This window comes from Dendrobates tinctorius, unplaced genomic scaffold, assembly GCF_039654945.1.
Source record: "Dendrobates tinctorius isolate UK_male_01 unplaced genomic scaffold, ASM3965494v1 ptg000102l, whole genome shotgun sequence".
In the NCBI taxonomy this organism is placed as follows: domain Eukaryota; kingdom Metazoa; phylum Chordata; class Amphibia; order Anura; family Dendrobatidae; genus Dendrobates; species Dendrobates tinctorius.
In genome coordinates this window covers 38,255,242-38,269,567 of record NW_027361770.1, presented here as the reverse complement: position 1 = coordinate 38,269,567, position 14,326 = coordinate 38,255,242, and the positions used below count along the sequence as shown (strand labels likewise).

At 39.7% G+C, this 14,326-nt stretch overlaps 1 protein-coding gene across 4 annotated transcripts in view; it reads left to right on the top strand.

Annotated features, from left to right (window-relative positions):
* Positions 1-14,326, top strand: part of TMEFF1 (transmembrane protein with EGF like and two follistatin like domains 1) — a 329,513-nt gene that overhangs the window by 290,268 nt on the left and 24,919 nt on the right. For all 4 annotated transcript variants that reach the window (XM_073587846.1, XM_073587847.1, XM_073587848.1 and 1 more), the window contains exons 6-7: positions 12,655-12,803; positions 13,958-14,023. In XM_073587846.1, the coding sequence (XP_073443947.1) occupies positions 12,655-12,803; positions 13,958-14,023 (215 nt within the window). The remainder of the gene's footprint in view (positions 1-12,654; positions 12,804-13,957; positions 14,024-14,326) is intronic.

Here is a 14,326-nt window from a genome sequence, read left to right as displayed (position 1 = left end):
AAGAGTAAAATAATTGGGGCTAAAGCAACATTTTAGAGATAAAATTGTAATGTTTTTTTATTCCACTTTGCATTCATATTTATGGGTGTGGTTTTTAAAATAACCCTTTTATAGGTCCCGCAAAGTCCATTGAAATCTGACTAGGCTTCTAAAGAAACAGGTTTTGTAAATTTGTTGAAAAAAAATGAGAAATTGCTGCTAAACTTTTAACCCCTCTAATATTCTTACAAAATAAAATTACATTTGAAAAATTATGAAGCTGTAAAGTAGACATATGGTAAATGTTATTTAATAATATTTTTGATTTGCATGACTAACTGGTTTAACCCCTTACCTACAATTGACGTAATATTCCGTCCATGTGACCATGGACCTAATTACCATGGACGGAATATTACGTCATCGCGATCAGCGGCGCCCACGTGGTGAGCGCCGCTGATCGCGGCCGAGTGTCAGCTAATTATCATAGCTGACACCCGGCACAATGTGTCAGGGGCGGTCACGGACCGCCCCCGACACGTTAACCCCTTGCACACCGCGATCAAACGCGATCGCGGTGTACCGGGGGTTAAAGGGAAGCATCGGCAGGGAGGGGGCTCCCTCCGTGCTTCCCTGAGCCCCCCACGGCAGCGCAATGTGCAGCGCTGCTGCGGGGGGCTCCTTTCCTCCAGGCCCCCGAATCCAAGATGGCGACGGGGCCTTCGGGGGCCTGAGGAAGCTGGCTTCCTCAGTGCCTGCAAAGCGCAGGCATGAGGAAGTCTGCAGCAGTGCCTGTGTCAGATCGCTGATCTGTCACAGTGATCTGTGATGTGACAGATCAGCGATCTGTCACAGGACAGTGATGTCCCACCTGGGACAAGGTAATAAAGTAAAAAAAAAAAAAAAAAAAGTGTTAAAAATAATTAAAAAAAAATCGCTAAATAAATTAGTAAAAAAAAAAAAATATTCCCCAATAAATCCATTTTTTCAAAATAAAAAAACCCAAAAACAATAAAAGTACACATATTTGGTATCGCCGTGTCCGTAATGACCTGCCCTATAAAACTGTCCCATTAGTTAACCCCTTTAGCGAACCCCTTAAAAAATAAAAATAAAAAACGAAGCAAAAAATAATGATTTATTATCATACCACCGAACAAAAAGTGCAATAACGCGCGATCAAAAAGACGCATATAAATATGCATGGTACCGCTGAAAACGTCATCTTGTCCCGCAAAAAACGAGCTGCCATACAGCATCATCCGCAAAAAAATAAAAAAGTTATAGCTCGCAGAATAAAGCGATACAAAAATAATTATTTTTTATATAAAATTGTTTTCATTGCAAAAAACCGACAAAACATAAAAAAACGACCTAAATGAGGTATCGCTGTAACCGTACTGACCCGAAGAATAAAACCGCTTTATCAATTTTACCGCACGCGGAACGGTGTAAACGCACCCCCCAAAAGAAATTCATGAAACGCTGGTTTTTGTTCATTCTGCGCCCCAAAAATCGGAATAAAAAGCGATCAAAAAATGTCACGTGCCCGAAAATGGTACCAATAAAAACGTCAACTCGTCCCGCAAAAAATAAGACCTCACATGACTCGGTGGGTAAAAATACGGAAAAATTATAGCTCACAATATGTGGTGATGCAAAAACTATTTTTACAATAAAAAGCGTCTTTTAGCGTGCGACAGCCGCCAAACATAAAAACCGCCATAAATCGTAAATCAAACCCCCCGTTATCACCCCCTTAGTTAGGGAAAAATAATAAAACTAAAAGAAAATGTATGTATTTCCATTTTCCCGCTAGGGTTAGGGCTAGGGTTAGGGCTAGGGTTAGGGTTAGGGCTAGGGCTAGGGTTAGGGTTACGGCTAGGGTTAGGGCTAGGGCTCAGATTAGGGTTAGGGGTGTGTTGAGGTTAGGGTTGGAGTTATAATTTGGGGTTTCCACTGTTTGGGCACATCAGGTGCTCTCCAAAGGCAACATGGCGTCTGATCTCAATTCCAGCCAATTCTGCGTTGAAAAAGTCAAATGGTGCTCCTTCCCTTCCAAGCTCTGCCATGTGCCCAAACAGTGTTTTACCCCCACATGTAGGGTATCAGCCTACTCAGGACAAATTACAAAACAACTTTTGGGGTCCAATTTCTCCTGTTACCCTTAGGAAAATAAAAAATTGGGGGCAAAAATATAATTTTGCGGAAAAAAATGTTTTTTTTATTTTCACGCCCAGGCGTTATAAACTTCTGTGAAGCACTTGGGGGTTCAAAGTGCTCTCCACACATCTAGATAAGCTCTGTGGGGGGTCTAGTTTCCAAAATGGGGTCACTTGTGGGGAGTTTCAATAGTTTAGGTACATCAGGGGCTCTCCAAACGCACATGACACCCGCATACCAATCCATCAAAGTCTGCATTCCAAAACATCACTACTTCCCTTCCGAGCCCCGACGTGTGCCCATACAGTAGTTTTCTCCCACATATGAGGTATCAGCGTACTCAGGACAAATTGGACAACAACTTTTGGGGTCCAATTTCTCCTGTTACCCTTGGGAAAATAAAAAAAATGGGGACTAAAAGATGATGTTTGTTGAAAAAATACGATATTTTTATTTTCACGCCCGGTCGTTATAAACTTCTGTGAAGCACTGGGGGGTTCAAATTGCTCACCACACATCTAGATAAGTTCATTAGGGGGTCTAGTTTCCAAAATGGTGTCATTTGTGGGGGGTTTCTACTGTTTTGGTACATCAGGGGCTTTCCTAACGCGACATGGTGTCCGATCTCAATTCCAGCCAAAAACGTCAAATGGCGCTGCTTCCCTTCCGAGCTCTGCCATGCGCCCAAATAGAGGTTTACACCCACATGTGGGGTATCAGCGTACTCAGAATAAATTGCACAATATCTTTTAGGGTCCTGTTACTTTTGGAAAAATAAGAATTGAGGGTGAAAAGATCATTTTTGTGGAAAAAATATGATTTTTTAATTGTACTGCTGTACGTTATAAACTTCTGTGAAGCCCTTGGGGGTTCAAAGTTCTCACCACACATCTAGATAAGTTCCTTGGGGGGGTCTAGATTCCAAAATGGTGTCATTTGTGGGGGGTTTCCACTGTTTTGGTACATCAGGGGGTTTCCAATCGCGACATGGTGTCCGATCTCAATTCTAGCCAAAAACGTCAAATGGCGCTGCTTCCCTTCCGAGCTGTGCTATGCGCCCAAATAGTCATTTACACCCACATATGGGGTATCAGCGTACTCAGGACAAATTGCACAATAACTTTTAGGGTCCTGTTACCCTTGGAAAAATAAAAATTGGGGGTGAAAAGATCATTTTTGTGGAAAAAATATGATTTTTTAATTGTACCGCTGTACGTTATAAACTTCTGTGAAGCCCTTGTGGGTTCAAAGTTCTCACCACATATCTAGATAAGTTCCTTGGGGGGTCTAGACCCCATTTTGGAAACACTTGGGGGGTTTCCACTGTTTAGGTACATCAGGGGCTCTCCAAACGCAACATGGCGTCTGATCTGAATTCCAGCCAATTTTGCATTGAAAAAGTCAAACAGCGCTCCTTCCCTACTGAGGTCTGCCATGCGCCGAAACAGTGGTTCCCCCCCACATATCAGGTATCAGCGTACTCAGGACAAATTGCACAATAACTTTTGCAGTCCAATTTCTCCTGTTACCCTTGGTAAAATAAAGAAAATTGAACCTGAAGTATTTTTTTTGTGAAAAAAAGTTAAATGTTCATTTTTTTTTTAATATTCAAAAAATTCCTGTGACGCACCTAAAGGGTTAATAAACTTCTTGAATGTGGTTTTAAGCACTTTAAGGGGTGCAGTTTTTAGAATGGTGTCACTTTTGGGTATTTTCTATCATATAGAACCCTCAAAGTGGCTTCAAATGTGAAGTGGTCCCTAAAAATAAAATGGTGTTGCAAAAATGAGAAATCGCTGGTCAATTTTTAACCCTTATAACTTCCTAACAAAAAAAAATTTTGGTTCCAAAATTATGCTGATGTAAAGTAAACATGTGGGAAATGTTATGTATTAAGTTTTTTGTGTGCTGTATCGCTGTGATTTAAGGGCATAAAAATTCAAAGTTGGAAAATTGCAAAATTTTCAAAATTTTCGCCAAATTTCCGTTTTTTTCACAAATAAACGCAAGTTATTTGAATGCAATTTTACCACTACCATGAAGTACAATATGTCACGAGAAAACAATGTCAGAATCACCGGGATCCATGAAAGCGTTCCAGAGTTATGACCTCATAAAGGTACAGTGGTCAGAATTGTAAAAATTGGCCCGGGAGTTAACGTGCAAACCACCCTTGGTAGTGAAGGGGTTAAGGATTGAGTTTGAAAATTGCAATTTATTTTTCAAAATTTACTTTAAAATTGCGATATTTTCTCAAATAAAAGTAAGTCACATTGAACATCTTTTAACACTGTCTTGAAGTACAATACACTACCGTTCAAAAGTTTCGGGTCACCCAGACAATTTTGTGTTTTCCATGAAAACTCATACTTTTATTAATCAAATGAGTTGCCAAATGAATTTAAAATCTAGCCCAGACATTGACAAGGTTTGAAAAAAAGATTTTTATTTAAAATAATTATTTTCTCCTTCAAACTTTGCTTTCGTCAAAGAATGCTCCCTTTACAGCAATTACAGCATTGCAAACCTTTAGCATTCTAGCAGTTAATTTGCTGAGGTAATCTGGAGAGCTTTAACCCCATGCTTCAAGAAGCCACACCCACAAGTTGGTTTGGCTTGATGGGCACTTTTTGCATACCATACGGTCAAGCTGCTCCCACAACAGCTCAATGGGGTTGAGATCTGGTGACTGCGCTGGCCACTCCATTACAGATAGAATACCAGCTGCCTGCTTCTTCCCTAAATAGTTCTTGCATAATTTGGAGGTGTGCTGTGTCCTGTTGTAGGATGAAATTGGCTCCAATCAAACGCTGTACACAGGCTATGGCATTGCAAAATGGAGTGACAGCCTTCCTTATTCAAAATCCCTTTTACCTCGTACAAATATACCACTTTACCAGCACCAAAGCAACCCCAGACCATCACATTACCTCCACCGTGCTTGACAGATGACGCTAGGAACTGTTCTGCGGCTCACAAATGTTCTTCTGTGTGATCCAAATACCTCAAACTTGGATTCATCCATCCATAACACTTTTTTCCAATCTTCCTCTGTCCAATGTCTGTGTTCTTTTGCCCATATTAATCTTTTCCTTTTATAAGCCAGTCTCAGATATGTCTTTTTCTCTGCCACTATTCCCTGAAGGCCAGCATCCCAGAGTCGCCTCTTCGCTGTAGACGTTGACACTGGGTTTTGCGTGTACTATTTAATGAAGCTGCCAGTTGAGGACCTGTGAGGTGTCGATTTCTCAAACTACTGACTCTAATGTACTTGTCTTGTTGGTCAGTTGTGCATCAGGGCCTCCCACTTCTCTTTCTACTCTTGTTAGAGTCTGTTTGTGGTCTTCTCTGAAGGGAGTAGTACACACCATTGTAGGAAATCTTCAGTTTCTTGGCAATTTCTTGCATGGAATAGCCTTCATTTCTAAGACCAAGAATAGACTGTCGAGTTTCACATGAAAGTTCTTTTTTTCTGGCCATTTTGAGAGTTTAATGGAACCAACAAATGTAATGCTCCATATTCTCAACTAGCTCAAAGGAAGGTCAGGTTTATAGCTTCTCTAATCAGCCAGACTGTGTTCAGTTGTGCTAACATACTTGCACAAGGGTTTCAAAGGGTAGTCTAACCATCCATTAGCCTTCTTACGAAGTTAGCAAACACAAAGTACCATTAGAACACTGAAGTGATGGCTGTTGGAAATGGGCCTCTATACACCTATGAACTTATTGCATTACAAACCAGACGTTTGCAGCTAGAATAGTCATTTACCACATTAACAATGTAAAGAGTGTATTTCTGAATCATTTAATGTTAGCTTCATTGGAAAAAACTGTGCTTTTCTTTCAAAAATAAGGAAATTCCTAAGTGACCCTAAACTTTTGAACGGTAGTGTATGTCATGAAAAAACAATCTCAGAATCCCTAGGATACGTTGAAGTGTTGCAGAGTTATTACCACATAAAGTGACACTGGTCATAATTGTAAAATTTGGCCTGGTCATTAAGGTCAAAATTAGTTCAGTCACTAAGGGTTTAAAAGGGTGGTTCACCACTAGCATTTAGGAATAAATCAATGTCTATCTCTTTAATTTTAATAGTATAATAGCTTTTTTAATATACTTTAATTCTAAAGTCTCTACCTCCTCTCTTCTCTCACTGCTAGAAAGAGTTCGTTTCAGGATGGGGATAGAGGCTGCGGCAGTTACAACTAATGCACTGGGAATTCTCAAAGGAATAGTCATCTAACCCACAGTAGATAAAAAAAAAATAAAGTTGTTAGAAAGAGTAGAGAGGGAATGATAGGGACTTTTTAATTGAAGTATACAGAGGGGAAAATAAGTATTTGATACACTGCCGATTTTGCAAGTTTTCCCACCTGCAAAGAATGGAGAGCTATGTAATTTTTATCGTAGGTACATTTCAAATGTCAGAGACAGAATTTAAAAAAAAAACTCCAGAAAATCATATTGTATGATTTTTACATGATTAATGTGCATTTTATTGCATGAAATAAGTATTTTATATAATAGAAAAACAGAACTAATATTTGGTACGGAAACTTTTGTTTGTCAAGAACTTCATTAAACATCTGACCTCTGTAATTGCAAAGTTTGCACACACTGCTGCAGGGATTTTGGCCCATTCACACATAAACGTCTTTCAGGTTTCAGGACTAATGTTGAGTTTCAGCTCCCTCCAAAGATTTTCTATTGGATTCAGGTCTGGTGACTGTCTAAGCCACTCCAGGATCTTCAGATACTTCTTACTGAGTCACTTCTTTGTTGCCCTGGCTGTGTGTTTCAGACCCTGCCAAAACCCATCTTCAATTCACTTACTGAGGGAAGAAGGATGTTTGCCAAAATTTTGCAATACATGACCCCATCCATCCTCCCTTCAATACAGTGCAGTCGTCCTGTCTCCTTTGTAGAAAAGCACCTCCAAAGTATGACATTTTCCCCATCATGCTTCACGGTTGGGAAGGTATTCTTGGAGTTGTACTCATTCTTCTTCTTCTAAACACGGCGAGTGGAGTTGATGCCAAAAAGTTCTATTTTTACCTCCTCTCACCACATGAACTTTTCCCATGCCCTCTCTTGATCATCTAGTTGGCTTTTGGTGAACTTTAAACGAGCCTGGACATGTGCTGGCGTGAGCAGGGGGACATTGCATGCCCTGCAGGATTTTAATCCATCACGGCGTAGTGTGTTAACAGTAATGTTTGAGACTGTGGTCCCAGCTCTCTTCAGGTTGTTTACCAGGTCCTCCCATGTAGTTCTGGGTTGAATCCTGACCTTTCCCAGGATCATCCTTACCCCACAAGGTGAGATCTTGCATGGAGCCCCAGACCGAGGAAGATTGACAGTCATCTTGTGTTTCTTCCATTTTCTAATAATTGTGCCAACAGTTGTTGCTGTCTCACTAAGCTGCTTGACTATTGTCCTGTAGCCCATTCCAGGCTTGTGAAGATATTCAATTTAGTCCCTGGTGTCCTTAGACAGCTCTTTGGTCTTGGCCGTCATGGAGATGTTGGAGTGTTATTGATTGAGTTTGTGGACAGGTGCCTGTTATACAGGTAATGAGTTCAAACAGGTGCAATTAATACAGGTAATGAGCGCAGCATAGGAGGGCTTCTTAAAGAAAAACTAATAGGCCTGTGAGAGCCAGAATTCTTGCTGGTTGGTAGGTGATCAAATACTTATTTCATGCAATAAAATGCAATTTAATTATTTAAAAATCAATGTGATTTTCTGTTTTGTTTTTTTTTGTTTTTTTCTTTTATATTTTTAGATTCTGTCTCGCACAGTTGAAGTGTACCTACTAGAGTTGAGCGACTTTGGTCGGATCGGGTTCATGAAACAAAATTTGAGTCGGATGAAACTGGTCCGACTAGGGCAAAAAAGTCGAGTTTTATCCGAAACCCGACCCCAATGCAAGTCAATGGGGAATAAAAGTTGGCATTGAGTGGATGAATGTCATCCGCTCAATACCGACTTTTATTTTCCATTGACTTGCATTGGGGTCGGGTTTCGGATGAAACTTCTACTTTTTTTGCCCTAGTCGGACCAGTTTCATTCGACTCAAATTTTGTTTCATGAAACCCGATCCGACCAAAGTCGCTCATCTCTAGTACCTACAATAAAAATTACAGACCTCTCCTTTCTTTGTAGGTGGGAAAACTTGCAAAATCGGCAGTGTATCAAATACTTATTTTGCCCCACTGTATTCCACTGTATTAGAAGAGTGATTGGATTATTACATTAAAGAAATAGCCATTTAGGATTAAATCAAAGAGGAACAGAACAATTCTTTAGCAACATCACAGATTTTTAATTTTCAGGTTTGGTGTGGGTTCTAAAAATCTGCTTTGCCAGCACTCACAAAGTGATGGTATCCTAGTGATATGCCTTCACTTATTGAGATGGAAATACATAACTACGGTAATTTCAACCTTCAGAATGCTACATATTTTCCTGTTTTTGCCTCATCGCCTTTCAAGCGTCTTCATTTTCTTTTTTCGTTTTTTTTCCTGATGTTTCATTTTTACATTGGGTTGCCAGCAGTGCAGGTGTTTTGGCAGCTTGATTCCACATGAGTGCCCTTCCAATTATGGTACATATTTTGATACCTCCCTTGTCTCCATTTGATGCATTTGCAGAATTGCAGTTTTTTCTGAAAAATTTTGCCAAAATCACAAACAGATAAATTTAAAATGAATAAATTAGAAAAGCAAAACTGAATTGTAAAGATTTTAACTGATGTTTGTCTATAGTTTTGAATACTAATATGAATAATTGAAAGCATTTACTGTAAAATACAGATAACTAATAAACTGCAGATGTCCTTCCAGCTTCAAAATCACGACAAATACAACTATTTTTTTTTTTATAAATAATTACCAAATTTCCTTGTTATGTTAGTTTGTCTGGACACTGTGCACATGCACATAACCAAAAGCACTATATTATATGGTATTTACCCTTCACCCTAAGTGATTTTGTTTTAGAGTAACAGCCATTCCAATTTTTATTTCATAAATCAATAGTTCACATGAAAATAAGACGTATTACAAAATTTCTTATCAGAGAAATCTGCTTCTTTCTCCACCAGGACTCATTATTCATTCACAAATTTCTCAATTCACAGGTAAAATCTGTATTCAGTATTCAGTGCAGACAGATTGTTACATTACTGAGATAGGAGATGGTGATTACTACTGATAAAATTCTATTTAGATGCCAGGAAGAGGGAGGAGCTCTGCCTTAAAGCACCTCCTATCTAGTTAGAATCTAATCAGTAGCAACTGCCATCTTTTATCTCAGTAATGTAACAATCTGTCTGCATTGAACTGAGAATTTCAAGAATGAATGCTCAGTCATGGCAGAGAAAGAAGCAGATCTCGCTAATAAGATGTTTTACAAAGTTGCTTATTTTTATGTGTGTATTGATTTATGAAATAAAAATTAAGACAACGGTTACCTTTAATTTTCATTATAGGTAATAAGTCATTTTTTTAGTCCAGACTTGATGATGCATATCTTCCTCATACTAAACATTTTGGTTGTTTAGTGCTCTCAGTGGTTTCCAATTTGCAGGAAGCATACCCCAGGAGTTACGCCCCATGGCCTCAGGTGGTGCACATTATGGCTGAATAAAATAATTACCACTGCTCTTATAAGTGTCCGACAATAAACCATTGCTGATTGCTGGTGTACCCAAAATATGAGCTATGAAGTAGTGACTCAGTGACTATGGATTCATTAAGAAGCTTTAACATAGATTTCAGCCAATGGATGAACTAGGCACAAAGCAGAGAGAGGCTGTGGGAGGTCCTTGTCTTTGAAGCTTCTCCAGCATTTGGGATGGATCAATTAGCCAAGGGAATACACAGACAGGTACTCTGGAGATCGGGCCATAAATTGCATGCAGTTGTCACATGACTGGTGCTAGGGAAGGAGGCATCAGAGCTCTGACTGGTAAAAGGGGCAGTAGAGGAAGCAGGCTGTGGGAAGGTTACAGTCCTGAGTCCTTTGTCCTAGCCAACTGTGTGCATCATATCATATACACACAAGCCTACTGTGGTAAGTTTTTCATGGCATGCCTGTTCATATACAATGCCCCAATAAGAATTAGCCAGTGGCCATTTCGCCAGGCTTATTTCACCTAATAGGCTTTTCACCTAAAAGTTTATCAATGAAATGAGGATATGCAGTGGGTGAAATAAATATTAAACATATCACCAATTTATTAAGTACCGTTTTTTTCAAAATATAAGACACCTTTTTTTCCTCCAGATTTGGGAGGAAAATGGGTGTGTCTTATAATCCAAAGTGAGTATATCAGGGGTTGGCGGCGGTGAATCGATGTGACAGGAAGCAAGGTTGCTGCTTCAGGAGGTTGGTGGTGGCAAGAACGGGCTGATGCTGCAGTGCCAGGGATCACAGAAGGTGTTGGCACCGGTGAGCAGATTCAATGATATCCCTGCCATGTGCTTTGGGAAAAGGGCCACTTGTGGATGCGCAGATTGAGATCTCATTTCACGGCCACAGGTCATTAAAGGGAACTAGTCAGGTCCTTCATGCCCTCCAATTGAGCAGCATTCACTTATTAATGAGTGAATTCCCTGCCTAACCAGCCCTGTATATCATTTTTCTGTAAAAATGAGGTTTAAAAAAGGCATTTATATTTCTTGGTTTCCTATGCTAACTAGGACTTTGACTAGTCGATGGGGCGTTAGTTGCCCCAAACTAGTCAGCCCTCTTTCCATATTATCACGCGTGATAACATAATTTGCACAAGCTGTCATCATCGCCAGCTCCTGCAAATCTCACACATGCGCGCCGCACATTACGGCAGTGTCACTGCCCCTCTGTAGCTGTGTGTACTCTTCGCGGCTTCAGAGGCATACTGCACATAAACAGAAGCCATATTCTGAAACTCCTGTCATGCGCAGTGCGCCTCAAAAGCTGGGTGTAGGGTTCTCCAGCTTCAAAGGCACAGACAAAGTCCGAATTAACATGTTAGCATAAAGTTTTTAAACCTAACTTTTTCAGAAAAACATTATACAGAGATAGTTAGGCCTCTTGTGGGGAGCACCTAGTCGTGGCCGGTTAATGGGGAAATAATGTTCTTTCCAATTCTGGATTATGGCACCAACAGTCCTCACTGAAACCTTCAGTAGTTTAGAAATTCTTCTATAATCAATGCCATCAGTATGTTTTGCAACAGTAAGGTTGCAAAGGTCTTGAGACAGCTCACTGTTTTTAATGAGACATCTGATATTGTTTTTTACTAAGTGGCAGGATTGCTTTCTAATTACTGATAAATTTCAGCTAGTGTCATTACTTTCCATGGCTTTTTGCACCTCTCTTCATTTCTTCAATACTTTTTTCCCTGTGTCATTTCCCATTATTACACATAGCTTAATTTATGGACATCTTTGCCTGCATGGATTAGATAAGTTTGACCAACATCTGGCGAGAATTTCATGACAATATCACCTTTAGAATTATATTTAAAAAGAAAATTGGTGACGTTATCAATATTTATTTCACAGATCTCATAAGAATTTCACTGCTGGTAATATGCTTATTGAGGTAATATTTGGGAATGCTACATCAGCCTTGCGTACCTGAATACCAGAAGCTTGTGTCAGATTTGAATTGAAGGTGAACTACCTTCTTCTTATGGGGAAGACCTGTTCTTTTATTTCCACTAGCTTACTATTAACTATCTACAAAAACACAGACTATTCCTTTGATTGGTAATTGTAAGATTCCCCCTACCATGCCACAATGACAGTTACATTTTAAAAATGTATTGATGGCTGGACTATGCAAGCACTTTTTACCATTACCTTTTGTGCCTCCTCTATTTCCTCCTAGATTGTAAGCTTGTGAGAAGAGCCCTCACTCCTCTCGGCATCTGTTTAATTCTGTGTTTACTCTGTTACATCTTTATTTTCTGTACAAGTACCCTATGTAATATGAAGGGATGAGGAAGATGTTGGAGCTATAGTAATAAAAATTGTTAATATTAAATATGAGCTGGTGGTTATCAAATATAATCTTCTAAAGACTTTTCAGACGTCTGTGCAAATCGGTCCAAGGTTTACCGCAATGTATGGACTGGCCGCAGCTCTCGCAAAACGAGCATGGCAACCTCATAGAAATACATGAAGCTGTCAAGCTCGGGTCCGGAGACCTGCGGCCAGTCCGTGCATTACAGTCTGATCTCGGATCGATGTGGACGGATGTCTGAAAAATCCCTTAATGTAATATGTGGTGGGAGTTAATGGCCCACACCTTGACTTGTCCCACAGTAACAAGATGGCTTATTTCTATGGCTGCGCTGGAGTTTGGTCCTTTAGAGACAATTCAGCTAGGCCAGTAAATCTAAAAAAAATTAGTTATTGTTGTTTTTCAGTTTTTTTTATACTTGATAATAATATTAATGAACCGATATAGAAACTTGAACATTCCTTTGTTACTTAATCATTCATTCTTTTTCCTAACAGATGTGTGTGTAACATAGATTGCAGTGGACATAATTTTAACCCAGTCTGTGCGTCAGATGGAAACTCCTATTCTAACCCTTGTATGGTGAGAGAGGCCTCATGCATCAAACAGGAGCAGATTGATGTAAAGCACCTAGGAAGCTGTACAGGTACGAAACCAAAATATGATTTCTAGAAAATTGAATACTGCCCAAAATGTAGCATTTTATAATATGTCAATGTAGCCGATGATTCAGATCTGGTCTTTCCTTCTGCATTTTCCCATTTTCATGCAGATAGCCATGTTTATTCATCTCATACATGGAATATTGGTTAGATATCTCATTTGTCCAGTATACACCAAATAATAGAACATGCCGAACCTTTCTGCCAAAAAAAGGGATCTAGGCACCTACATAAAAATTTTGGTTTGCTTCAGTCTTTTATGCCCTACATTAATTAAATTTATGGTACTTCCAAATCATGTAGTATATTAACATCATATCATTAAAACTTGCCGAATTTAATTCTTTAGTTTTCAAAGTACGATTGCAGCATTTTTATTTATTTCAGCCCAGGTGTGAAGTCATGAATCTAAGATCCCTGACCCCAGTATTATACTCTCCAGCCACTGTCTTCAGTTGTTCCCGACACCGCTACAGTCCATCTTGTGACCGCAACTTCTGACTGACGAGAAGTCAGAATGAATGGTGACAAGCTCTCAATGTAAGTCTATAAGAGCCTTGACCTTGCTGTCATGGACTTACATTGAGTTGTGATCCCCGGCTCACTTAGCAAACACTGGAGCTATCTGGCAGGTCACAAATTGCAGAAGACGGACCATAACAGTGCGGATAACAGACAGCTGATAAGTGACCAGGGGCAGAGAACTTGGGTTAGTGGCACCACTCCAGCAGTAAAATTAGGAACAAATACCGGAGTAGTGCTTTCTTATTATAACGTTTCTGAGGTAAATACTGAAATCGGAGATATAATTCAGGCAGAAATCCTGTAATGTGGCACACTGAGCAATACACACCATTAGGCACACCATTAGGCACCCTGTGTCCCCTCTTATGCTGCCTCCTAGGAATCCACAAGAAAAAAGACCTCTTTGTCCCTTTGTATGAATCTGTAAATAAAGTATGGACCAGTAGGAGGGTATGGATCTGTAAAACACAGAAATTCAGCCATAAGCATGGGCTCTTATTATGCGTGTTGAAGTATTGAATTATTTGGGTTTCTTGCCACTTTAGTATATGGAGGCTCTTGTACAATAACCTCCACAATGGGGTCTAATTTTTTTTATTTTTTATATATTAAGTCACAGATGACACTAATCCAGTTGGAAAGAAGGATGACAGCTTACAGTATCGCCCAGAGGTGAAAGGTAGGTCCGCACCAGACTCGTTCCAAAGACACCATTGTTTTATCGATGTATACTTTTTCTCTGCTTCATTCCTGCCTCCAGATCTTGCTGCTCGAGACTACTGCATGAGAGCACCATCCTAATGTAAATGTCAGAGTCGCATTTTGACAACAGCCGGTATTGCTGCAGAATTCTGCTATTTTATGATGCACATTCATTTTACTGGACAAAGGATATTTGTAGTTCAAAACACAGACATGTCTCCAGCTGACACTGAGCTGCAATTACTTTAGAAACATATAGTATATTTGGACAAGTCGTGCT